This window comes from Alligator mississippiensis, chromosome 13, assembly GCF_030867095.1.
Source record: "Alligator mississippiensis isolate rAllMis1 chromosome 13, rAllMis1, whole genome shotgun sequence".
Lineage (NCBI taxonomy): Eukaryota > Metazoa > Chordata > Crocodylia > Alligatoridae > Alligator > Alligator mississippiensis.
The window spans coordinates 39,352,448-39,378,110 of NC_081836.1; the positions used below are offsets into that span (position 1 = coordinate 39,352,448).

The 25,663-nt window shown below is 44.5% G+C and overlaps 1 protein-coding gene and 1 long non-coding RNA gene across 4 annotated transcripts in view; one reads left to right on the forward strand and one right to left on the reverse strand.

The window, feature by feature from the left end:
- Positions 1–25,663, reverse strand: part of LOC102557779 (uncharacterized) — a 188,748-nt gene that overhangs the window by 157,085 nt on the left and 6,000 nt on the right. For all 3 annotated transcript variants that reach the window (XM_059716459.1, XM_019494721.2, XM_059716460.1), the window contains exons 2-8: positions 20,981–21,031; positions 17,757–17,917; positions 15,545–15,615; positions 13,363–13,528; positions 12,045–12,182; positions 9,568–9,757; positions 8,290–8,417 (exon numbers count right to left, since the gene is read on the reverse strand). In XM_059716459.1, the coding sequence (XP_059572442.1) occupies positions 8,290–8,417; positions 9,568–9,757; positions 12,045–12,182; positions 13,363–13,528; positions 15,545–15,615; positions 17,757–17,917; positions 20,981–21,031 (905 nt within the window). The remainder of the gene's footprint in view (positions 1–8,289; positions 8,418–9,567; positions 9,758–12,044; positions 12,183–13,362; positions 13,529–15,544; positions 15,616–17,756; positions 17,918–20,980; positions 21,032–25,663) is intronic.
- Positions 7,570–14,763, forward strand: LOC132244629 (uncharacterized). Its single transcript, XR_009456308.1, has 2 exons — positions 7,570–7,659; positions 14,185–14,763. It is a non-coding gene; the product is annotated as an uncharacterized LOC132244629 (long non-coding RNA).

Below are 25,663 nucleotides of genomic sequence, written 5' to 3' on the forward strand. Positions count from 1 at the left end.
CTGTGATGTGCTCTGCCTGGGAAAGGGGGAGAAGCTGCAGAACTTGATATTTGAAACTAGACTGGTAAAACCACACTAGAAGTGCAGCAGGGCACAAACCTCCCTTGGCATGAAGAGGGGCTATGGGGGCTTTTCCACCTCTGTTGGAAGTGAAACTGCAGTGTCCCCATGGCTTGGTTACGGTCACTTCTAGAAGGCTCGACAATCAATGACCTTTTGGACTGATGACCTAGCTCTGTTTGTTCGCAGGCTCAGTTGAAGCATGAGTTTTGGTGGGAGGACTCTGAGGAGTTTTTGAGAGACCCCCAATTATTTTTGTAAAGGGCTGTGTGTAGCAGTGTGCGCCAAGTGCACACGTGTGTCGGATGCACCCGTGTGGTGATTGGTTCATTGTGTGAATGAGACAGAGATATACAAGGTGATCATACCTGAGGAGGGGTGCGATCAAGGGGGTGCAATTGTGCAAATGAGCAATTGACCATGACAGTGTACTGTTGGAGTGGTTGTCCAAAGGATGCTGACCGGAGGAGGGGTCACCATACTCAGTGCGACAGTGTCTCAATCTTTCGTGTGTGAAACCGAGTGATCAATCATCATGTGTCAGAGTGGGTGCGGAGGGGGGCAATCAAGCCCCCCTGTATGAACAGTGTCTCAGGTGAGGGCCTGGGCAGCTGATGTTCCTCAGCACATCAGGTGAGAGAGAGAGCTGTATGCCTGGCAGCAGCGGTGTACGACAGAGCTGGTTATATAGCAATATTGCTCCAGGGAGCACCATCTGCGGGAGCTTTCCTGTCTCTCTTATTTGTTGGTTATTGATAGGATAGAGTAATCTTGGGTTATTGTTGTTTCTATTGTACCTTGTGTGTTACTGTTTTGTTGTGGTACAATACAGTTGTCATTTAATCCTCTTTCTTGTATTGTGTGTATTATTCACTAATTAATTATTGGTGGCACTAGATGGGGCCAGGCCATAGGCCAATACCTAGTGGACTGGCCTGCCCACATTTCCTTTAATTTACTGTGAGCTAATGAGGTCTTAGTTAATTAGGATTTAATTAATCACTTTTCAACACCTCTTTCTTCTAAGTTTCTATTATTCATGGTACATAAAACTTCCTGTTCTCCTCAAAGTCATTATCACAACCATCAGCTCACTAAGGACCTGACAGATGTTCACTTGAAGGCACAATGGGATCTGATCCCCAAGCCTAACAACAGTGGGATCCAGAATCAGATCCCAATCACACCATATTGCTAGTGCAGGGGGAGCCTGGGATCATGACTGGATGCCCAACAATCAGTTGATCACGAGCTGGCTTCGAGGACCCACAGGGCTATTGGAGTCCCACTGTGGGCCCTGGAGCCAGGCAATGATCAGCTGATTGTCAGCAGATCGAGACTGCTCTGGGGCAGTCCTGATCAGCAGCCTTCTGGGAGGGACTACTTTGGAGGTTTAAGCCCCAGAGTAGTCCCTGCCAGCTAGCAGCAACTACCCCAGGGCTAGCAGCAACTACCCCAGGGTTTGAGCACCAGGGCCATCCCAATGTCCCATCAGCTGGACTGCCCCAAGATTCAAGTCCCAGAGCATCCCAGCCAACCAACAATCAGTTGATCAGGACCTTTCTGGGGCTTGAGCCCTGGGGTGATCCCTGTATGGCATGTCACACATTCAAGTTAACACACCATAAAAATCAGCCACAAAGATATTACACATTTTTCAGGTAATATCTTTGCAGCTGCTTTGCAATTTTATGGCACCATAAATTCTGTGAATATCTGTCCTGTTGCTATTTCTGATCCAATTAATGCCTTAATTGGGCCAGAAACATAATGTGTACCAGGGGTCTCAGTGTAAATGCTGTCAGATCCATGATTTAAGGAACAGCTCTACTTCCTTCATTTCTACTTCCCTCTAGTCAAAAGCAGAGTCCAGATCCCAGGGTACAAGCAGTCACATCATAAAGCTACTGCAACTGGCAACAATTAGTAAGCTATTTGAACACCTGAGCTGCAAGACCAAAAAATAAATGGGGTAGAGAATAAACTAGTCAATAGAGGTCACCTATCCAGGTCACGGCTGGGGCACAGTAACAGGGAAGAGCAGGAAGCCAGCCATGCCCCATTCAGAGTATCAATCTTACATCAAAATTCCCACAACAAAATGATGGAAACCACAACAGAAGCTGTGACAGCCTTTCTGCAAATGTCTCCTTCCTTTTGACCACTCTTTTTTCAAATTTCAGCTTGTTCACTTAATGGTTCATTAGCTAATCTACATTCACACTGAAATGCAATGTGTTCTCCTAATGGCATTTAAAAGAAACCCAGCTTCCTGGTGAGTGACACAATTTCTCCCCCTTTTTCACTGTTTACCATTTTCTCTGGAGTTGGGGATTTCTCTCTCTTTATTCTTGGTTTTGTTTCCTGAATAAGATGCATAATCTTGCTTCATTCAGAGACAGATAATAGGGGAACAAATAAGCTACACAAAGATACCAAAAGAGCAGTCTCCCAGACAACAGCACGGATATTCCCATAACTCCTTTCCCAAAACACATTATATTGGTTTTGAATGAGGAAGACGAAGTGGGGGAAAAGGGGGAGAAATACTACAAGTCCTATCTGAAACCTCTTGTCACAGAAAAAAAGACCTTGGAACACTAAAAATGGCAAATAGTCTCCAGTGGTGGGACTTGTACATTATGAATAATTCACTTTTCTTTTAGGCAACTAAACAGAGAACACCTACTTTGCTCGTCCTAGCAATTTACAAAATAAACCTTCCTTGTGAATTTGGTGTGGCTCTCCTGATATGCAAATGATTCCCAACTACTACTGAAAAATTAAGTGTCATGCCGAGAGAAAGTTTATTTTGTATTTTGCATGTTCAAAAGGTGACCTCTTACTAGAAAAAACTTTCCCAGTCCATGGCAGCAGCATTATAACATTTTCCAAACAGTTTCAACAGATACATTGTTCCTACTAGAAGCTATACCACATTTCTGTTGTAAGGTTCAGTGTATAGGAAATCAGCTATTGCATTTATTGGGAAAGGGCACTTCTGTGACTCAACCACAGTTAGCTTCCAGATATCTAGCTAGAGGGACAGCATAACCTTTTATATCTCAGAGCAGGAAGTCCATCATACATAAAAATGACCTCCACAACCCTCCTTTCCTCTCTCCAGCTCTACCATCACTTAGAAGTCTTTGTTAGGCTGTGATATAAGGGTCAAACTATTATGGCCATCTAATAGGCTGGGAGTAACTAGAGGAGTTGTGACTAAGCATGGTTGACTTGGAGTCCTCTGTTTCAGTTGTTATGTATGTGAACTCTCCCCTGACCTTTTCCCTGAGTTTCACACCACATTACATAAGTGCCTGTATTAATGACATAGGCAGACAAGGTTCCTTGGGTGAATTTGATATCTTTTATTAGACCAACCCAAATAGTTGGAGAATATTTATTAAGCAAGCTTTCGGGTTCAAAAACCCTTCGTCCTTAATAACTATTCTCCAACTATTTGGGTTGGTCTAATAAAAGATATCAAATTCACCCAAGGAACCTTGTCTGCCTATGTCCTTAGACCAAGATGGCTACAACCTAAACCCCTGTATTAATGACATGCTCATTAACCACTGACCAGAATCAGGAGAGTTGATATATTCATCCACTGTATGAATGCAGAGGTGGGTTCTACAATTATTGCCAGAGTTGCCCTCAAGGCTTGTGCTCCACCTCCTATTATGTTCCCACCTGTCAAAAGGCTAAGGGCAATTTTTCTTCTTTGACCTGGAGCCTGAATGGAACAGACTGACATATACGGTTAGATTTCACTACCTATCATTGCTTGTATTCCAGCAGCAACCAGAAGCTGCCACAAAGCAAGGCATTGCTCATAAACATTGTAAAAGGACAGTCATTGCTCCAAAGAGCTAATGATCTAGAGCAGAGGTGCTCAACCTCCAGCCCATGGGCCAGATTTGGCTCACGGCATCATGTCATCCAGCCCATAGGTCTCCCCCACTGGTCCAGAAATATGGGAACAGGGGTGTGGTGCTACCACTCCTGGCACTACATTTTCAGACCTGTGGGGAGCCCTGGGTTCTTCATTCTGGCAGCACCGTACTTAGATTCCTGGTGGCTCCAGGCAAACTTTTAGTATTGGGCTCCCCTTTGCCAGCGATAATGATAATAATAATTTTAAAACTACCATTTTCAGGCCCCCTTTCTGTCTAGGCCCTGGAAGGCCACCCAGTTCACTCATGCCTGTGTCTGGCCCTGCCCTCTAAATCTGGTACCTGATCCCATTGCAATCCCAGGATCCAATCCTGGTGCGTGGAGGACAGGAGGGAGCAGTCTTGGGCCCCAGGGCTTCATCTGGCCCGCAAACAGACCCCACAGGGCCAAAAGGTTTGAGCAACACTGATCTAGGGAGAAAAGACAGTCAAAGGGAAAGAGAAGCCACAACACAGAGGGGAAGTCACTTGTTCAAGGTCACATAGCAGATCAATAGCAAAACCATGGCGCTGAATCCCAGCCCAGTGCTTTCCAGCTACACTGTGCTGTTTCTCCCTGTATGTTTGACACAAGTAGCATTCAACCTAGCACGTTTTCTTGGCTTTGTATTTACATCTTATTCTCATTAATGCTTGCTAGGAAATGAAGGGTGATGGAATATGGAGCCTGTCTCTTTCAGGTTACTGCTGAGGTCCCAATTCACCAATTGCGATTCACCCAATTCACCTCCATTTCAGGTCCCAATTCACCTCAGGTCAGTAGTGATTAAGCATCATCATTTGTTGACTGTCCTGTGTCTCAGATAGAAGGAGAATTGATGATCCCCGTGTGCTTCCCACTGGACCTACCTTACAGAAATCACAAACGGATACCGACTATACTACTGCACTGCTGACAGATTCCACAAAGGAGCCAAAGGCTGAATGAACAGCAAATGGACAACTCCCTCACTGATGTGGGACACAGTGTAGGGTAAAGTGGAGGAAGTAGGATGGGGGTCTAGCTTGCCCATGCTCCAGTCTGAGACCTGCAGGATATTCCTCCCCTATTTAAAACACATTTACTCTTTAAAATGCTTTTGGTGAGGAGTAAGAAAACTTCTATTTCTCAAGGTGTGCAGTCAGCTAATAAGCAAGTTCACTCTAGAAATGAGTGAGTTTAATAGTTTTGGCACTAGAATTTACCACAAACATCTAGATTCTACAGGAGTGGTTTTTCATGAAATGTGCAAAAAGGTTTGAAGGGATAAATCTAGTCTGAGGAGCACAGAACGAATAAACATTGCCAGATGAAAGCAGAAACAAAGCACTGCTGGTGAATAAACACTAGGCCTGTGCGAGTCAGCAGGGATCCGATCCAGCCACTTCGGATGGCCGTGATCTGATCCGGAGCTCCAGACCAGGTTTCACTTTGATCCGGCCGAAGCAGCTCTGAAGTTTCGGAGCTGCCTCGGAGATCTGGCCATAGGGTATAATGGGGGAAATCAGTGAAATATCTATAACTTCGTTGCCTGTGGTCTGATTTGGATGAAAATTGCAAGGATGGTAGCCTCTCCTGAGAGTATGAAACCTGCCAAGTTTCAAGGAGATAGGTACAGAGGTTTGTGGGAAATTGTACCTCAAGATGCAGACAAGCAAAACTCATGCCATGGGTAACCCTGTGTGTGTTAAGGCGCAGCAAGGTGACAGCTGCAGGGATGGTGGCCCCTTCTGAGGCCATGATGCCTGCCAGCTGTGGAAGAGATCAATGCAGGGGGTTCTGGGGCCCTGCACCCCTAGCTGCTGACAGGCAAAACTCGTGCCAAGACTGTCTTTGTCTTGGGGCAGTTGACTGTCTGTATTAATTCTTTCCTCTCCTTAGCCTGGTTTTGTAGGTGCTAATTGATGCTCGTTAAGTCATTATGTAGTAGCTAGGTCCTGTGTATTGAGCTGGTCCCCAAGTCCCCAGTCCCTGAGTGAATCATGATTAATTGGTAACTGATAGCACAATACCTTAGCAGCCAGGCCTGCAGCAGTGTCTCCCCTCCCCACCCCAAGACAGAGACAGTCAGTCCCACAGCACCCATGGCATGGGTTTTGCTTGTGTGCAGCTTGAGGGGCAGTTCCCCGCAAACCCCTGCACCAATCTTCTTGAAACTTGGCAGGCTTCATCCTCTCCACAGAGTCTACCACCCTGAAAATTTCATCCAAATCAGACAAAAAACAACAAAGTTATAGATATTGTATTGTTTCCCCATTATACCCTATGGCCGGATCTCCGAGGCAGCTTTGAGGTGGCTCTGAAGCTCTTTGGGAGCTCTGAACCGCTTCAGGAAGCCTAACAAGGCCAGCACTTCAACCCAGATGTGCTGCTTCTGAAACTTCTCTGGATCCGAAGCTCTGTCCAAAGCCTCGCACAACCCTATTAAACACCCCCAGTGCTCCTGTTGAGATCCATGCCTTACAAAACTGGGCTGATGGAGCCAAAATCTCCTCTGACCTGTGCTAGTCAGAGAAGTACTTAATTTATATTATAGTAGCCAAGAGCTAGGGTGATTAAAAATGAGAAAAGGGTCCATATTATTAAATTCAGGTGATTAGAAACTGCAAGCTCTGTGTTGTAAATACCCTGGAGACAACAAGTGTCTTTTCATTATGACTGTGCAAATATGGATTTTAACTGACTGGCCAAACTGGGAGGAAAAAATGAACAAATTTTGTCTCACATCAACACAAAATGAAATGCTGTGCGTTTCACACCTGGGTTATTTTACCCTTTTGAATCCTTCAGTTTCCCCCTTTTACTTCTCACTTTCTAAATGAAAATACCATTAAAAAACCCTAAAAAGTTTCATTTAAACTTTTCTAAAATAAAAAGTTTCATTTGAAAAGTATTAACATGAAATGTTTTAACATTTTCCAATATTTGCCCTGTTTCTCTCAGCCCACACTAGATTTTTCTGTGAACTTATTATTTGCCAAATAATTTTTCCCAGCTTTACTTTACATAAGGGTCTGACTTCAAGGATTGGGCCCTTCAATATATACTGCTACCACTTGTTACTAAGGCTGTGCAAAGCTTTGGTCCCTGATTTGATTCGGTGAAGATTTGGGCCAATTTGGTGGCTGAATCTCTGAATCTGAATCAAAATCAGGAGACCCTTTAATCTCTCCGAATCAAATTGGAACCCTCCGAATCGATTCGGAGAGATTTGGCAATTCAGACAGACACAGCTTTAAATGTTTTTTCTACATTCCTCAAGGTAGCAGGCAACTCGTGAACGCTGAGGTGGTGGGGCAGGTGGAGCATCCCACAGGAGTGCGAGTTTGTATGTGTGTGTGGGCGGGAGGTCCCCAGCATGCTCAGCAGCAGACCTGACAGTGGACCAGAAGTACTTCTGGGTCCACTGGGGAGTGCACAGTGCCCCCCCATTCCCCCTGGCTTAGCAACTGGGTCTGGAGGGGCACCCAGGGTCCCCCTGCGGCCAATTGCTAAGCCGGGGGGGGGATACTCCCCAGCCAACCCGGAAGTGGACCAGAAGTATTTCCAGTCCACTTCCGGGTTCACTGCCAAGCATGCCGGGGGAACCCCCAAGCTCCTGTGGGATGCTCCATCCGCCCCACCATCACAGCATTCATGAGCCGCACCTGGTACCTTGAGGTATGTAGAAAAAGCATTTAAAGCCGTGTCTATGGCCGAAATGCAACCATATTGCGGTTTACAGATGAGGAACTCAGATGCAGACAGCTTGAATGACTTGCCTCAATGTACAAAGGAAGTCTGTGGCAGAGTCAGGAAGGGAACCCTGCAGGAAGTTAGCCAGTTAAGAATGACTAGTCTCAGTTTAAAGTGGCTGTTTTTATATTTAAAAAATGGTTTCAAATTATTTGGAACCATCAAGCCATATAGTAGATTTATGAACCCATGTAATCTTGTTGCCCTCACCTGTTTCTTTTTTCTTCCTCTTGCTTATTATACTTGTGCATTATTTCTGATTTCAACTTGGACTAGTCTTCTAAAGTTTCTCCTCTATGCTTGTACAGCCTTTAACACACCAGGGCTCTGATCTCGAGCGGGACCTCTTGGGGTGTACTATAATAAACAAGAAAATTCTAGGTGTCCTGAGCCCTGGGTCTGTGTCCATTTTTCTACTGAGGCTTTGATACTGTGGAATTACATTAAAACAAAGTGAAAAGCATGGGTGATGTCCTGGAGGTATACATCATGGCACTGAGTGGTTACTTATTTAACTAGAAAACATGGGACAGATTTTATCTGAAAACAGGATACCTCAAAACTCATGCTATGTGCCAAGCAGAGCTTTCGCACTATTTCAGCCACATCTTTTTCCGTAGGTTGCCTCTCAGGTTCTTCCTTTTCATATAGGATATCACTCACATACAGATCCTTGCAGTCCACTGAAAAGAGGAAAAAACAAACTATGCGTCATTTCCTACGACTGAAACCAAATAATGGGAAGGACTACCCTGATGGATGTCAAGTCAGCAAGCATTCAAAATGTATGCCTAAATTGAGCATGTGACTGCCCTCCTTGAGGGTCAAGAGATGTGGTCACATGCATTATAGTGAGGCCTGTGTTAAAGTACATTGCTGAATCAGGGCTGAAAGGGGCATGTATCCTGGAAGAGAGACCAAATAAGATATACAGGAACAGAAAAAAAACAAATCACATGTTCTTTCAACACAAACAAATCACGTTTTTTCAATAGTTTCTCTCATGACCACAGCCTTATCAACCTGCTTTCATTGCTCTTTGTTCTAACACACCCATTTACTGACTGACCATGCAGGCCTGAAGTCCCAGTAAATTTAGTAGCAATTTTTGGTATATAAACAAACATGTTATTGGAATCTTCAGTTTTAAACATTGAGTGGTAAAGACCTTGACATTTTGTCTCTGGATAGATATTAACAAACTAAAGTCTGGGAAACTTAAGATTTTTTTAGAAACAAAAATAACACTTTGCTTGGAAGTGTGCGTAGATAAAATTAAATGGTTTTCAATATTTAGATCTCAACTGTCAGTCTTCACTCAGGAAAAGCTCCCAAAGGCTTCAGCAAATTTATTCTGCTATAGTTCAGATACACTCAGAGATGAGTGAGTAATAAGGAAATAGAAACTTTACAATGCACACTCCTTTGAGTCCCACTGGGACTTGCTTTATATTAGGGAGTGCGCATTAATAATGGTAGGAGTAGCACTCAGCCACTGCAGAAGGAATATATGCATTTGGAAGGTGATTGAGTCAATGCTGAAAGTCAAGGTCTTTGAAAGACCTGGAGTAGAGTTCTGCTCTGCAGGAAGTCAGACGCAAGGAATCTCTCTGGTAGATACCTGCCTTATCCACACTTCAGATTCAACCCCTCCTGCAGGTATGAAGCACGCAAGGCCTTGTGTCCCAGAGTAGGCAGCGGGGAGCAGCCCAGAATACAACAGTTTCCTTTTCCACACAGTCGCACGTAAAAGGAAAGTGCTGGCACAATGCAAGTTCTTACAGCAGACAGGTGAAATGCAATTAAAAACTTTTCCAGGAAATCATTTAATACCTTTCTTGTACAAGGTCGCTGCCTCTACTTGAAGTAGTTTTAGTGCAGACTGTGTCTGTGTCTTTGCTCCACTGCCCTTCCTAGAGAAAGGGGTAAGGAGATTGGACTCAGTACATTTGGCCTCTGCCAGGATTGCTTCCTTAAAGCTCTGAACACATTCCAATTTGGAAGACAGGAGCTGCTGCTGGGACTGAAAGAAACAAAAAACACTTCAGAGAAAATCTGTGAGACCAATGGCCACCCACACAATTCTTTCTAAGAAACACAGATACCAGCTCTGCACCCTGCTAGATCTTTCATGATTTGCAGGAAGTGGCAATAGTACATGCACAAGCTCATTATGCAACAGACTCATTATATTTAATTGTCTAATGCACCAGCGTTAACCAGGTCTCTTTTGCGAGTGGAGATCTGAATAGAAAAAAAAGGCTGTTATCTGAAAGCCAGCAGATACAGTAAATTGTTTGACTTATTTCTGTTGTTAGCATTTTAAAAAAACAGTGACATGTACACTGATTGTACTCAGTGATGTGTTACATTTTCAAAACAGCTTTTAGTAACTTAGAGCAATACTTCCCCACTTTTAATGCTATTGTCAAATATTTTACTTTCAAATATTCTTTATGTATTATGTATTCTAGAAAGGAAATTAATTCAGCAATCAGGTTCTTCCATATATTGTTATTTGTTTACCAGTCATATGAGTAATGAGTTGGCGCACAACATAAATGTGTGTTGTTAGCAAAGGACTTTTCACACACATGGAGATACCATCAGTTTAGATCTTATCTGCTATAGAGGTTGCTTAAATATTTCCATTCCAAAGGACCCTTGTCAGTCACTTCAGAATAGGATGTAGCAAAAAAAGCAGAGATAAGTAGTCAAGGAGGAAGGAGTCCAAAAGACCCTGTTGCATTCACTGCATGGATTGAATGGCATGTCATGTATAATACATGGGACCTCTCTCTGAACAGTGAGGATGAAAGAAGTACTGAACAGCTGCCTCTTCTACTACCTGCAAACAGTGAGGATAAGTCCTCCAAAAAGTCCAGATTAATTGAAAAGTTGACTATGAACCATCTCGCCTGCACATTAGATGATGAACAGATCATGATAATATAGTCAAAAGAGAACAAGGCATTAATTACTTTAGTGTAATGCATACTGTTACCAAGGCAGAGTTAAAGTTGCATGCACATATGGAACATGCTGTATTTGTTTTATCACGTCCATAGCACACAAAACAAATCCCAAAACAAACAAAACAAAAAGACATACAGGGTGTGTCCCCATGACTGGGAACGTGCGTTTCCCCAGGGACAAATAGCTGTGACACATTTGTGCCACTGCTAGTTGTCCTGGAGCACACCCCTGTATGCTGCTCTGGCATAAGGCAAATTGCCCCGGGTGGGATTGGGCAGCATTATCTGGGGCTCTGGGGGCCTCCTGTGGCTGCAGTGGTGGCGATCCAGGCACGCAGAACCTGGCCAGCAGCCTGAGAGTGGATGTGGCCAGCCATGCTCTGGTTTCAGGCAGTGCAATGCTGCAGCTGTGTGTGCCGCACCACATTTTTTTTGCATGGTTTTTTGTTTGTTTTTTTGACACCAAGATCTCAGGGTGTCAGAAAAACCCGCAGCACTGCAATTTAGTGGCACAGTAAATGTATGCAGGTGCGGCAGATGCAGTTTGCAGCACTGCAGACCACACGTGCGTGCTTATGGGAATGTACCCATAAACCAGATCCGGACACGCAGGCACGTGAAGTTTGTGGCACCACAAACCATACGTGTTGCAAATTAAACCATGCATGGTGCTGCTAATTTGCAGCGCTGGGGCAGAATTTGCTATTGGGATTTCCCAGTAGCAAAAAAACCCCCAAAACCCCAAAGAAAAAAGCAGCACAAAGAATGCCAAATGAATGTGTGCTGGTATAAACACAGACGGAGATGGAGGAGCAGGCAGCCCTGGGTTGCCTGCTTACCCAAGTGCTGCTCCTCAGCTGGCTGGGGCACAGGGTACTTCTGTGTGGGGCTGCCTGCTGGCTAGCTCCACATGGAGGCACCCTGTACCCCAGCCAGCCCCCCCTGAAGCACATACAGCAATGGGACAATATGTCCTGCTGCAAAGCGCATGGGCAGGGGCGCACACTACATCACAAAGTAGTGGCACAAATTTATGCCGCTACTATTTGTACTGCTGCAAATGCATCCCCTGCCTCATGTGGATGTGATCACGGTGTCTAACTGATATTATCTGAAACACCATGTTCATGGCTTTATTCCTGAGGATTCAGAGATGGGTGAAAACATGAGAGTTGAAATTCGGCATAAGATACCATTCAATCAGCTTTCATTTGAATTGATGAAAATATTTTGATTATCAGAAACACAGTCCTGTAGAAGCAGACCTGGCTCTTAATACCTACAGAGAGATACTAGTTGGAAGGATTCATGGTAGGACCAACTCTCCACACTTACCACTGCGCCAGGTAGAGCAATGGACTGCAAGGAGGTAAAACCTGAATACCGGTGAGAACACAGGTTTAAGTCTCTCGTCTTCAAAAGAATAGGGCCTTTTTGCTGGTATTTGGTTGGGCATTTTCCCAGAATGTCCACCTAGTAACAAACATGCAATAACTAGACAAATATAATATTTATGCACATGCACACAATACAGAGTAGTTGCATATCATTACCGCTACTAAAAATAATTACTTTGCACAAGAACTAAATTCTCCTTTGCAATGCTTGAGCTGTGGCCTGGCATGTACAGTCATTTGAAATGCCTTGGTGAAATGTTGCATTTTACATAAGTCGGGGTTGGTTGGTTTATTTAATAGTAATCTGAAAGATTTTGGACCAGATAACTTGCTTAAAAGCAGATGCTGGATCATTCCTTTATTTTAACACCTTGGTCCTTCTCCAGACAGCATTTCTGTGCAGGGCCACATGACGAGAGCTCTGTTGCACTCACCAACTCTAGTGGGTAACAATAACTTAAAACAATATTCCAGAACAGAACTTTACCTTAGGTTTTAAAAGTAGTATTTGGATGATGTTCAAGTGAAAGCCTTGAAAATCCAGCTCGGCGATCAGTCACGGGGGGACCCTAGGTGCCTCCCCCGCCCCAACCCTGGAGGCACCAGTCGCTGAGCTAGGAGGTGTGGGGAGGAGGGGCCCTGGTGCACTCCCTGGAGGACCCAGAAGTGGACCGGAAGTCAACTGAAGTGCTTCTGGTCCACTTCTGGGTTTGCTGCTAAGCGTGCTGGGGAGCCCCCCACACCCCTGTGGGACGTTCCATCTGCCCCAGCACTGTAGCATTCACAAGTCATCTGGTACCTTGAGGAATGTAGAAAAAACAGTTAAAGCTGTGTCTTTGTCTGAATCTCCTAATCTTTCCAAATCTCTCCGAATTGATTCGAAGAGATTAAAGGGATTCCTGATTCAATTCAGAGATTCAGCCACTGAATCTGGCCAAATCTAATCAGGGACCGAAGCTTTGCATAGCCCTACTAAGCAGGTATAACATGCCCATCCTCACACCACTGTACCCTGCTCTGTACCACAAGAAGAAAGATATACTCTTTAGGGTAGGTAGGTAGTAGCTAAGCCATCTGTGCTTAGATTTCTGACAAAAATACAAGTAAGAGTCAATTTTCTGATGTGTCCACTAAGAAAGAGACCACCAGTGGATGCTCACCAGCCATCAAGTGGAAACAACTTTTGCTCATTAAAAAGGACATCGACATGATACCCACAACAGCTGAAAGCCAGCCTGGAGTGCAACAGCACTCACCTCTTCAACGATTCCATCGGCAGTGGGTGCACGTGCAGTCTGAAGAATACTGAGAATGCCCCGTTTGATGTTCAGTGCCCAGGTTTGTTCACTCCTCAGTGGGCAGATTGCTAAAACTTTCCCCTCATGGAAAGAAAAGTGAAGAGGATGCCGCTCTAGTACTTCCCTGCAATTAGGTAAGTTACAATTGCTTTGGTGAGATGTGAGCTGCAAGAAGAATTTATGAACCTTAATGGACTTCACGTTTTTTTACTTGGCATTTCCCTTCCAGTGGGACTATCTGGCTCCAAAAACATACCTCACACTTTATAACTGCTCCTTTTTATGTCACAAGTTGATCTTGTTCCTTACAAGCCCTTTAAAACATCCATTAAGATAATTGCTATGAAACACAGAAAGCTCTATTTAATTAGAACCTACTTAATCAGGACAGCTCCCTGGGAATTTATTTAAGGCTAATTATTATGTTTAATGGCAGTGGTTCTTGCTTAATTGGAGACAGTAATTCCATTTAATGAGGAATCTTCTTGTGATGTAGTAGGTCTTGGGCCACAGTGTCTCTGACTCAGCTGCATACTGACTTTGTCTTTTCCTCTAATGTTTGCAAGCCTTCCACAACTAGGATAGATGCAGAAAAGAGAACAATTGCTGCTTCCCCACAGGATTGTAGATCTGTTCCTTCTGTGCTATTTACATAGACCTAGCCACCATTATTGAAATTACGCATCCATTCTTGTTGCCTATCCCAGTGGGTCCCTTCAACCTAGTCTTTGGAATACTGAATGTAGCTGCAGTATTAAAACATTGTTTTTTGTTTATCAGGAATTCCTCTGACTAGGAAAAGAAATAACATGCACAGGGATGCCCCAAGGAAGAGGATTTACTGTAGTCCAGTGACCAGTCTGCTTCTACAGCAGACAACACATTTGCTTTGCTCCTTACCTTCAAACTGACCTATTCATCTGATCACTGAGGACAAAATGTTGCTTCAGGAGAAAAACTCTTTTATGGAACAACACTCAGATAAAGTCTTCATAGAAGGTAAATGACTATGTGCATGGAGTATGGGTTTCTCCCAATAATATAGCATTGTGACCCATACTAGCTTCAGTGGAAATTGCAGGCATCTATAGAAGGCAGTCTAGACCCCAGCATATATGCAGTAGGCTGAAGAGAATGCTAATAAGGTTTGCTGGTGTGAATAATTATTTTGAGCAGCCAAACTTCAGTGAATGCTGTCTTTGCTTGCTTCATCTTCTGAATTTTTCTTCCTTGCACAGAACAATGGACATAACTGCCCTTATCTCTATAGAGAACCCCTTGAAGATGCATCTGTGTCCCAAATTATTTGAACTCTGATATCAGGGCTTGTATTGTGGAATAAAAGGTTTTCCTAATGAATACAAAAAAATTGCTCAAAACTTGCTCTTTCTGACCCTCTGCACTGAGCCAATTATCTTTGTTGAGGGCCTGGTACAGATCTCAGTGTTTAAAGGCTGGGAATCCAAGCAGCAGCACAATGCAGGGAGATTACCAAGCTCAGCCAGACCAGACAACAGAACTGCTTTTCTTGGTGAAACAAGGAGCATTAGATCTCTGGGAAAATACCAATCCTCCAAGCCTCATCAAGCCCTTATTGTACAGACACCCCCACAAGTGTCTGTACCTTAGCCAGAGTGACAGCAGGTTATGAATGAGCTCCTAAAATATAAAAGGGAGAAGCTGACACTTGAAAAATAAATGCTCTTTAAATGTTGTGGAAGAACACAAAGCAAATTTGCTTCGTGAGAAATATTGATCTTCTCCAAGATTAAAACTTTGGAGACACATTTTCAAAGCTCAAGGACTCTGGATCTTGTCTGGTCCTGTAGCTATTGCAGTCATAAGCATAAACCAGGCATCTGCACATCACAAACCAGCAATGCACCTGACAATTTGCACATGCTGTAATTTTTACTGTCCATTGCAGGTATGTCTCTACATGAGAGGCCTAGAAAGTAGACCTGATTTTTTTAAACTAAATGGCTCTTAATGATTTTGCTAGTGGAGATCTGATCCCGATCTTTTTTCTCAGCTGAAAATTACATGAAGAAAGAAATATCAGGGAAATATTAACAAGCTGTTGCAAAGCCATGTCGTTTCAAAAACACTTGGAACTGAGCCAGATGAGGGATCATTTTACCTTAAACTATCTATTCCTTTCAGTGGATCTTCCCTGGATGCCTGTGTCTTCTTTATTTGTACATCTTGCATCTAGGAAAGAAAATACCAATGCAGCAAATACCATTGTCAATGGGGACTGAGAAGCTTAAATTCACACAAGGACATAGGCATATAAAAAAAAACATTAAGCAGAGGCTTAATTTTGCAGCCTTTACTCATGAAGTCAACACTACACAAGACACAAACAGGCTGACTGAAGTCTTTGGGACAACTCACATAAGTATGATTAATTTCTGGAGACTGCTTGTATGATGCGTAAGTAAATAAATGCTGTAGAGTCAGGCCCTACAGCATTTTATACAAGCTATATTTCATTTTCAGATAGAAAGGAACATCCTACTTTAAGGATAAAAAAAAAAAAAAAGACAGTTAGCTAGACACAGTTCTTCAATCAAAATACACTGTTACAGAGGCAAAGCAAGTGTGACAGCTATTTTGGCTGATGTGCCAGGAAGTAGGTACCTCTAGACCAAAAAGTATGAATTGTTTCAGCTTTAACTCAAAAACCTCAGCTCACTAACTAAGGTTACAACAGATTACTGCACACCTTGGAGACTGTCTGTTTTGTGTTGCAGTTAAAAGCAGAAGCTGCAGACAGTGAAACACCATGTTGAAACCATGTCTTACTGTATTTACTGCCAAGTTGAGTAAAAAGCAGATACTTTCCTGGCATTTCAATCACCTCCTCTCAAAACAACCATAAGGTCAAATTTGGAAGGGAAGTTGCTTCAGGGCTTGTGGCCTGATTTGCTCAGACACTGGGAAGTTGTCTGATTACTGGCTGGAACCTGGAAGGAAGTTGGCGAGGTGGGCCTTTCTTGTTGGCACCCAAGGAGGTTTAACCACAGGTAACTACCTTGTTTTAACAGTTGTTGCAAATCTCAAGACAGATACTGAATCACATGGTGTTGCCAGCAGGGACCAAATAGTTATAAGGCCCCTTATGTCAAACTAGAGCTGTGATGTGTTGAGTATGGCTGCTGGTGCTGCAGGGTGATTTTGAAAGCTTTGGTATTTCCTGTAGCTTGCCAGCTTTCACCCCTCACAAGTGGCAAGATGGGATCATGGAAGCTTTAGCCAATTACCCTTACACAGGTAGCATTGTCAGGGTCAATTTAGGAACAGCTTTGGAGCAGTTCCTGAAGGGTGACAAGGTGGGGAGCCAATTCACCCTTCATGTAATTTGTTGGTTGAGGTGCAGTCTCTTCTTGAAGCACATTTTTGTGCATTGTTCCTCTGTGGGGTCTGAGTCAGTAAACACCCACATACCAAAAGAGCAACTCATGCTTCTTTATTCCAGCTAAGAGCCTCTTCACACACAAACTCCCCAAGTCTTGCCCACTAGGACCCAGTTCCCAGGTGCCTAGATAACACAGTTAGAAGAAAAGGATATAATCTGAGCAGGAACATTATCAGTATTCCTTAGCAAAGGAAAAGCATATATGCCTCAAACCTTGAACTACTCCCCTAAACTAGTCTCATGCCAGTAAGCCTCTTCATGGCTTTGCTACAGGAAACCTCTGAATTAACCAGTCTATGAATATGAAAGGAAGCCCAGGTAGGTATGGATATTGTTTCATACTTCTCTTGTTGGGCACCTATTCATACTGCTCAGACTGAATTTGGCCTACAGCAGGCCACAAGTCAGGATAAACTATGTAATTCAAGTCTCTGGTCTCCTTTACCCATCAAGTTCAATAGCAGCATTAGGAGACCCCTGGATTCTAAACTGTAACAAAAGGCTTATGTCAAACAACTCACAGAAGCTTCTAAAGGTCTCTTTAAAACAAAAAGCTGCTGCTATATTTAAATTACTGTTGCAGATATGAAAGTGATTTAAAAAAAATAAAATCACCTAGCCCTTTTCAAGGGGGTTGCCTTCATCTCCAGTTCTGCACTTCATATAGTCAACAGGCAAAATGCTCATTTCACTCAGGAAAGGAGCTGGTTTTTATTATTCAGTCCTTTAAAAGCTTCTTATTGTTTAATTAGAAGCAGTGAAACATCCAAGCAATTCTGCAGTTCTCATAATCAGTCACAGTGTTTTGTCATTATTGTTTTAATTGCATTTCCACTGGTTCAAATGCAGCAGTCACCCTACACAGTACCAGTGCTCTGTGCTAATTAATTCCAGTCATTGAAGCACTTGCAGAATTCATGAAAATACTTACTTTTAAGACCATATGGCACTTTCCTAGTGTTTCAAGGATCACTGTGCTCTCAAGGGAAACACCACTCCTTTTGTAAATGGGTCCCTGTAGGAATGTGTTGGTGGCTGTAGAATACCTATAGATATATCTGGAGCCTTTATGGAATTGCAAGGTGCTGTGTCCTAGGAAACAAGCACACAGAAAGCCATTTAGGAGCTGTTGTATTGTCTCAGAAAAACCAAGGCTACATTTGTAGATTTGGGCCATTCAAGGCATCTAAAAAGTGACCAGCCAGGTTTTCAAAAGCATAAAAACACCAAACAGTTCCCACTCATCCCAGCTCTGTGGATCCTTTCTGGAGGATATAGGGAAGAGAAGGTCCCCTCCCTCATCCCATGCACTTTTTCAGGGACCAGCCACAATTTTGTAACAGCAAAGTTCCTGAGGCTGTAAAAATCTAATAACAGCAGAAGTATGCAGGGGCTGGAAGGCATGACATCCTCCTTGCCTCCCTCCCCCACCACTTCTTGTTGACTACAATCCAAAGCAAAGACTTCACAGTTTTCATTTCATACATGTGCTGTGAACTGCATCTCCATTAACAAATGAACTGTTGAGTGATTTCTAAGTCAGAACCAACCCCCTGAGACTTTTTGGCTTACTCTGGGGCACTGAAAGTTGTCAGGAATGATATTTGGATTTAAGGGCATACATTCAACTTTATCCTTTCTATCCTTTACTGATGGAGATTAGGTTTACAGGACAAGCAGAAAGGGGCTAGATTCCTCTGATACAAGTATCAATCAGAAGTTAGTCTTCTGAAATCATGTTTGTGGCATAGTATAGTGGCATAGTAGAGTGGGAAATCATTTCCCAGATCTTCAGTGGTCCAGTGTTTAGTTATAATTAGACCTGAAGTCAGAGTCTGTATATTATGCCTTGAACTATTCACTGCATTCTTTTGAGTGGAATCAGCCTAAAAAAATAAGTTGCATCTTGTAATGTCTGCTATTACATGTTTTTCCACCATGGTGTTTAGTACATCTCACCCTATAGGGCAATGGATACGATTTATGTATGGCCACATTACTTACATTTTGAGAAGGTAGGAAACAAACAGTGGGAAAACAAGCAATCAAAACTGGGGGTGGATTTTTTGAGCTGTGCAAGTGTTAACCCTTTCCTCCCTCTTGGAGACATTAGCTGTTTCTATGCTGTAAACTTCATCTAAACTGTTTCACAGATATGTGATGCATGAGACAGTTCAAATAATGAAAGAGCTTGGCTATAAACAACTATCTACTTGTATGGATTGGCTTTCAGCTTGTGTAGTTATTTCTCACTGAACACAAAACAAGGAAAGTAGTCCCATTTCACTACAGTCCCTTACAAAGTATGCTGTTGAAAACAGCTGCTTAACTGTAAGGATTAGCCTTGTGTCTGGGTAGCATCACCCCCTAATGAAGAGAATGTCTGAAGGGCTAAAGTGTTTGTCTTCGCTCTATATGGCTATAGTCAAAGGAAATAAAGTGATAGGGACCTGTGATTTAACGGGTGGAGGATCAGAACTATACCCCTGCTGATCCTAGAATTTCAGGTGGCCACTGTATATCAAAGGGTGACAGTCATGCAGCCTCTAAAAGATCAGAATTGAGCGCCATCTCTAGCAGTGGGACCACTTTAAGGCAGAAGTGGAAAGTTTGGCTGCTGTGCTCTCTTCTGCCAGCAAAAGCTGGCACAACACTTTCTACACTGTGTAGCTGCCCTCTCTTACCACTGTCTCTGCCTGCGCAATCTTCCAAGCCTTTTTGAGATAAAAGCATTCTTAGTTATGTTACAGCTGGGGAAGCAAAGGGCTTCTCAGCCACACTGGCTAGGGCTGCCTACAGCTTAGGCGAGAGGGAAGGGGAGTTGTGGGAGCACAGGACTTCCTGGCTTCCCTTCCTGTAACTCAGAAAAGGAGCAGCGCACACTAAAGCAGCAGCTGCCAATGTGAGGCTGAGGTTACTGACCATACCCCAGAGCCAATGAATTATATGTAGAGGCCTACATAACTCGTGGTGAAAGAAAGCAATTTTTGCAGTTTGGTCATGGCTGAAAGAGCCAATTTCACGGCCATTTCACTGTGATCTCATACCTTGGCTCTGATTGGTAGAGAGCCTCCCAGGGGGAGGAGAGATGAGGGGGCAACTGCCATCTTGACTGCTGGCTGCCCTTAATGTGGCCGTTCTCATCAGCACTGATTGACAGAGAGGCATAAGGTGGCAGCTGACATCTTGGCTGCTGTCCGTGATGCTTCGCCAGCCGACAGCTCCCCCCCCCACCCCCAGGCAGGCTGTGAGCCCAGGCTGCAGCAGGAGCGAGGACTGCTGACTCCTGAGCCAGCATTTTATTTTTAGTAAGTTTGGGGTTTTTAGGTTGATTTCCTGAGAAATTGTTGCCAATGCCATTTTTCATAGTGATTATGGAGTTCACCAGTTTTTGTGGTTTCCACAAAAATCGTGAAACCGTGACTTAAGTAGGTCATATACCCTGGGGTCTATAAAGCAGTGGTTGACAACCTTTTTTTTAACTCAAGGCACCTCTTAGGAGACTCAAGTCACACTTAGGAAATTGACAGCTTTTAATTTTCACTCTTTTTTGACTACAGGAAAATAGCAGGCAATTCTTCTGTTTCAAGAACTCAGAAAGCCCACAACAGGTTAGAATGTTTCTAACACTATGGCTTCCTATTTAAAAATCTCAGAATTAATTCTGTGAATCATGTTTGCACACTTAACAGTGCTGACATTGCATGGCACCTGTAGCAACCTTGAAAGTATCTCAACGCACTCCAGGGTCCCATCATACTGATTGAGAATTACTGCTGTAGTGTGTCCCTAGGAGCAATAGTCATGCCCTGTGCCTACCAGCCAGGAGAGAGTTAGGTCTTTCTCCTCACCTGCTTCTGTGAAGATAAAACTGGGACTTGGAAGAAGAGACATTCTGCATATATTGTACTGATAATTACTGTAACTGATCCAACTCCATTGAATTTCACTTGTGGCCACTCAGGGCACTGCAAGGCTCATTCATCAATACTACTCACTGTTCTCCTGTGTGTTTCTAGCCTAGCACTAATAAACCCCAGTGCAGATGTTAATATCACCCTTCCAATAAAGCAGTGCCCAATATAGAGGGGCAAAACTTCATAGTTATCCCTCACTACTATGCCGTAGCCCTGAATACCACCTTGTCTTACTCACCAGCACACTCTGTCAGACAGGAGGCTTCCTGCTCTAAAGTCTCCTGGGATCCTGAAACAACAAATCAAAAGTAATTGTAGAAGGGCATTCAGAATCCTGTGTGCAGCTCCAGTGACTGATCCTATAGCTGTTCATTTGCAGGAAACCTAAGAGGTATGTGAAAGCAGCAGCACACAAAGTCCTCTAAGAGCAAGGGCTTTACTAGGGGAAATGCTGTGGCGGGAGCACAGATGTGGGAACACACACAGTCATTTTGCTCTGATATTTCACAATCGGCATGCAAACACCATCCTCCCTCCACCACCACGCAGGCCCTCTGTAGTTATTCTGGCACACCAGAGAGAACCAAAGTGATTGTCTGAATCTGGCAGCCTCAAGTAAACTTCTGTAATCATTAGCACTGAGTTTGCTGTACTACAATGGGCACTAGTGGCCAGAGCAGGAAAGTGGAGATCCGTACAGTGAGTTAAGATGTAAGGTTTAGGGGCTCTTCATACAAGTCAGATACAAAGCTGTGACGTAGACCTGAATGTCCCTGAAGCTCATTCAGGGAGGACTGCACCAAGGGCTATACTATCAGTCCATCTCTATAGGTATGGAACAGGTATGGTGAGCACCTTTACAAAATGTAAAAGCGGGACACATGAGGCTGGTAGCTGGGCGGTGGGGGGGCGGGAGGCAGGGGGAGGGGGGCGTTTATGGTGCAACCCCACCACCCACCCCAAGCCCACGTGGGGGAATGCATTCTCCCACCCCACCCCCATGCTGTCAGTGCTGCTGCCAGCCCTAGGGAACGAGTTGTAGCCCCCACACCACCTTCGGAGCACACGCAGAACAATAGGGGAAGGGGGGTGGGCACGGGGGTGGGCAGTGGAAGCTCCCCAACCGGCTCCACAGGGGCAAGTTGTGCCACAGCCCCCACCTCAAGGGCCACCCTCTGTGCCCAGCTGGCCCCAGCCCCGGTTACTGCTGCCTCTGAATCCTCCTGGCCACTGCCATTACAAGAGCCAAGCTTAGCGCTCACTCCCTCTGTTCCTATCTTTCCATTGAACTGTGTTGAGACTGGGGAATTCATGACAAATGCTGTTCCAGAGTCATTCAGCTCAGGACTGGGACTTGATATTTACATTTCAGAACTGTTCTGCCCAATTCAGGATGGGTACTCACCATAAGAACAGGGGTAGGCACCTCCTGACACAAACCTCAGAGCGTGGCATGCAATGGCATTTTGCTTGGCTTGCCACAGCAAGAATCAGGCTCCTCACAGCTCCCCCACCATCTATCCCTGGCATGCCAACATCTTACAAGTCAAAGTTATGGGTGTTTTTGGCACTCTGCCCCAAAACGTTGCCAACCCCTGGCATAGCATCACACTTGCCCTTATGTACAAGTGTGCTTTTAGTACCACAGTAGTTAGGGTCAGAAGGGACCTAAGCAGATCATCAGTTCTGACCCCCTGCCCTGGGCAGAAACAGGTGCCAGGGTCATATCACTCCAGCCATATATCTGCCCAGCCTCCTCTTGAAGACCCGCAAGGTAGGAGAGAGCACCACTTCCCTTGGGAGCCCATTCCAGAGCCTGGCAGCCCCTACTGTAAAGTAATGTTTCCTGATGTCTCACCTGAACCTTCTCTCTAACAATTTGTGGCTGTTATTGCATCCTTTTGTGATTTTCCATCCTTCCTCTTCTATTTTTTTGGAGGAGATACACACTCAATACTGACCAAATACATCAAATGATTAACTTGTTTCCTATACCTCACCCAGAAGACAGAAAGAGTGCCATCTTCCAGGGGAACAATGAACCTGGCTCCCAACCTCTGCTGGCCCATGAGCAAAAACACTGAGCAAGGAATGTGTTTTGGACAACATGAGACTACTCGCCCTGTCAAATCTCAGTTTTTAATTTCCTGGGGCTGCAAGCAATGTTGGAGGGTTTTAGCATTCGTCAGCCCAGCACTTGCAATGCTGGACTTACTAATGCTGGAATGAGACTAATCACTCTGATTAGATGTGTTATGTTGGCTGTAAAAGCTTGGACAATGACTCTTGCACAAAAATGCAACAGAGGCTGGGGCAAGCCTGGGTTGTGGCGACAAGACTGCCACAACCCCCCCACCCCGCCCACCCGCCAAGTCTCTGCAATGGCTGCAACCCATTAAGGCATAGAGATAGTTCTGCTTGAGGCACCCGATACCAGATCCATGCCATAAAATAATAAAAGTGATGGCTCCTCTAAAAGGAAAATTGTTAGTAAAAACCTGACACACTCATCACATGCATCTCCAAGCTAAGAGAGCAAAAGAAAAAGCCAGTGTAACTAGAGAAGGCAAAGAAACTACATATACATTTCAACTGAAGTAGCAACTAAAGAAAATAAAAGACTAAATATACATTTCAAGCAAAACCTGTAAAAGGTGCATTGAACACAGGAAAGATGTCCCATACATGATATCCTTACATTTCTCAGAACAGGCTTCCAATGCCTAAGGTGTTACAAATGTTTCGATCATTCACTTTAGGTCAGGAGTTTTGTAAATAGACCATGACTGGTACAAGCTATTGCAAATTTGCCCCATGGATAAACAAATACCCAAAGACAGGTCTAGTAACCAATGCCTCTAGGTATCATATTTGACCACTCAAGCCCCATAACATTTAATTGCAAGAAACACAAGTCTTCACGCCTGGACAAATCCAAAAACAGGAACCAGGCAATTTAACGACTGTAATAGGACGGTCACTCTTTTCCTCCCTGTTCTGCTAGGAGTTAAATTGGCCAACCATCAAGGAAAAATGCTTTGAAGCTATACAATTAAAACAGTATAAAAAGCAAGACAGAACTGCCAGCAAGGTGTGCAGTCCAGAAAAGATCAAGAAGCCACCCTGTACCCAGCCCACAAGTGAAGGACTTATGCTCTGTAAAGACTCAAACCGGATCACCTTTCCAGCCTGCATTAGTGAGAAAATATTGCTGCAGCTAAATATGTATTAGGACTTTCTGTAATAGCTCATATTATATTGGGAAAGAGTCTTTTTCTGTCATTTAGTTTTGTAGGTTGTTGGTAGTTATTAAAGCAAGCATTTCTGCTATTAAACAACAGAGTGTTGTGTCAATTCTTAAAGCACTAGATTTAAAAACCCGCTTTTACGTGTAACAGGGTGAACAAAGCACATGTCCTTTATAACTGCACTTGTGGCCCACTTTAGACATACCTAAATAAATCAATCCACTCTGAATAAAGCATTTGATTTTTAGATTATTTTCCATATTCACCCCATGTCCAGGCTTTTGCTTTAGCTGGGCCTACCATCACATTTTCTAATGAGTCCAATTAGAAGGCTAGCAAACACTGACCAACACAACCAGTATGTTTGATTAATGCATCAGAAGGCCCAAGAGCAGATACCTGGTAGTAATAAAAGTAAAGTCCTACACCTAGTGAAGGGATAAATAGCACATAAATACAATCAGAGGCAGGGAAAGAAAGTGATTTATCAATGCAATTTCAGCAATGGTAGTTAGCTAGGAGTGCTTACATAAATCACATTTTTCATGCAATCGGGCTCCTGAAAGTGCTCCCCAGTCATAATATAACACGTGTGCATGGCTACAGAGTGTATTTAAAATAACCAATTGCAAAAATAAATTAACCCTCGTCAAATCAGATATTAGATGAAGGTGCTCCAAAGCAGAGTGCCTTAGGGAATTTGTATTCCCTCCGGGTTAATTTTTTGCACTTTGTGCAGCTGGGCTGCTACTTGTACCAGCCCAGCCCAGCCCTGCCCTTGGGGCTTGTCAGTGGGGATGTGAGGGGGAGGGGAAGGAGCAGTAGACAGCTGCCAGCTGGGCTCTGCTTGGCCAGAGCTGGAGGGTGGGCAGGGTGGAACAGAGCCCCCTCACCTCATGTCCCTCCCCCCCAAAGCTAGCCCAGCTGGGATATTGGGGGAAACCGGGGCAGGCCCATGAGGCAAGGGGGCTCCGTTCCATCCTGCTCCCCACCGCAGCTCTGGCCAGGTAAAGCCCGGCACTGCTGCTGCTGCCACTGTCAAGAGGCCTGGGGAGGGTATGGGGGAAGGGACCCCCCCCTCATCTGACAGATCCAGCCCAACTCCCCCCAGTGCCCCAGCCAGGGTAGCTGGGGGGGGGGGGTCTGCCAGGTGAGGGGGCTCCATTCCATCCCCCCCAGCCCAGCCCCAAGCCAGGCCAAGCCCAGCCAGCACCTGCTTGCTGCTCCCTCTCCTTTCCCTTCCATCCCCCCTGACAGTCCTAGAGCTGGGCGGGCAGCGATTGGGAGGGGGGGGGGTTGGCTGGGGAGAGGAGGAGTTCAGCATCCTCCTTGGAGGCTGCTGGAGTGCCTCTGCCTGCTGGCCAGGGCTGGTGTAGGCTGGCCCAAGCCTCCTTCCCCTGACCCAACAGGTGAACATTTGTTGGGTTGGGGTGGGGTAGAGAGGGGACAGCTCTAACTAATGGCACTTTGTGTAAAGCACCATGAGTTAGAGCAGGGCCCTAATTGTCTGTAGGCATGCTAGGTTTCTAAGGGTGAAGTAGCACATTACATTTAAACCATACTAAATCTGTAGACTGTTAAGTGATGTTAAAGTTAGAACATGTTGTGAGCAGTCTCTAGTCTCTTTCTATGACCAGGTTACGAAACGCCTGGACACAGGAGGAGGGGTGGAT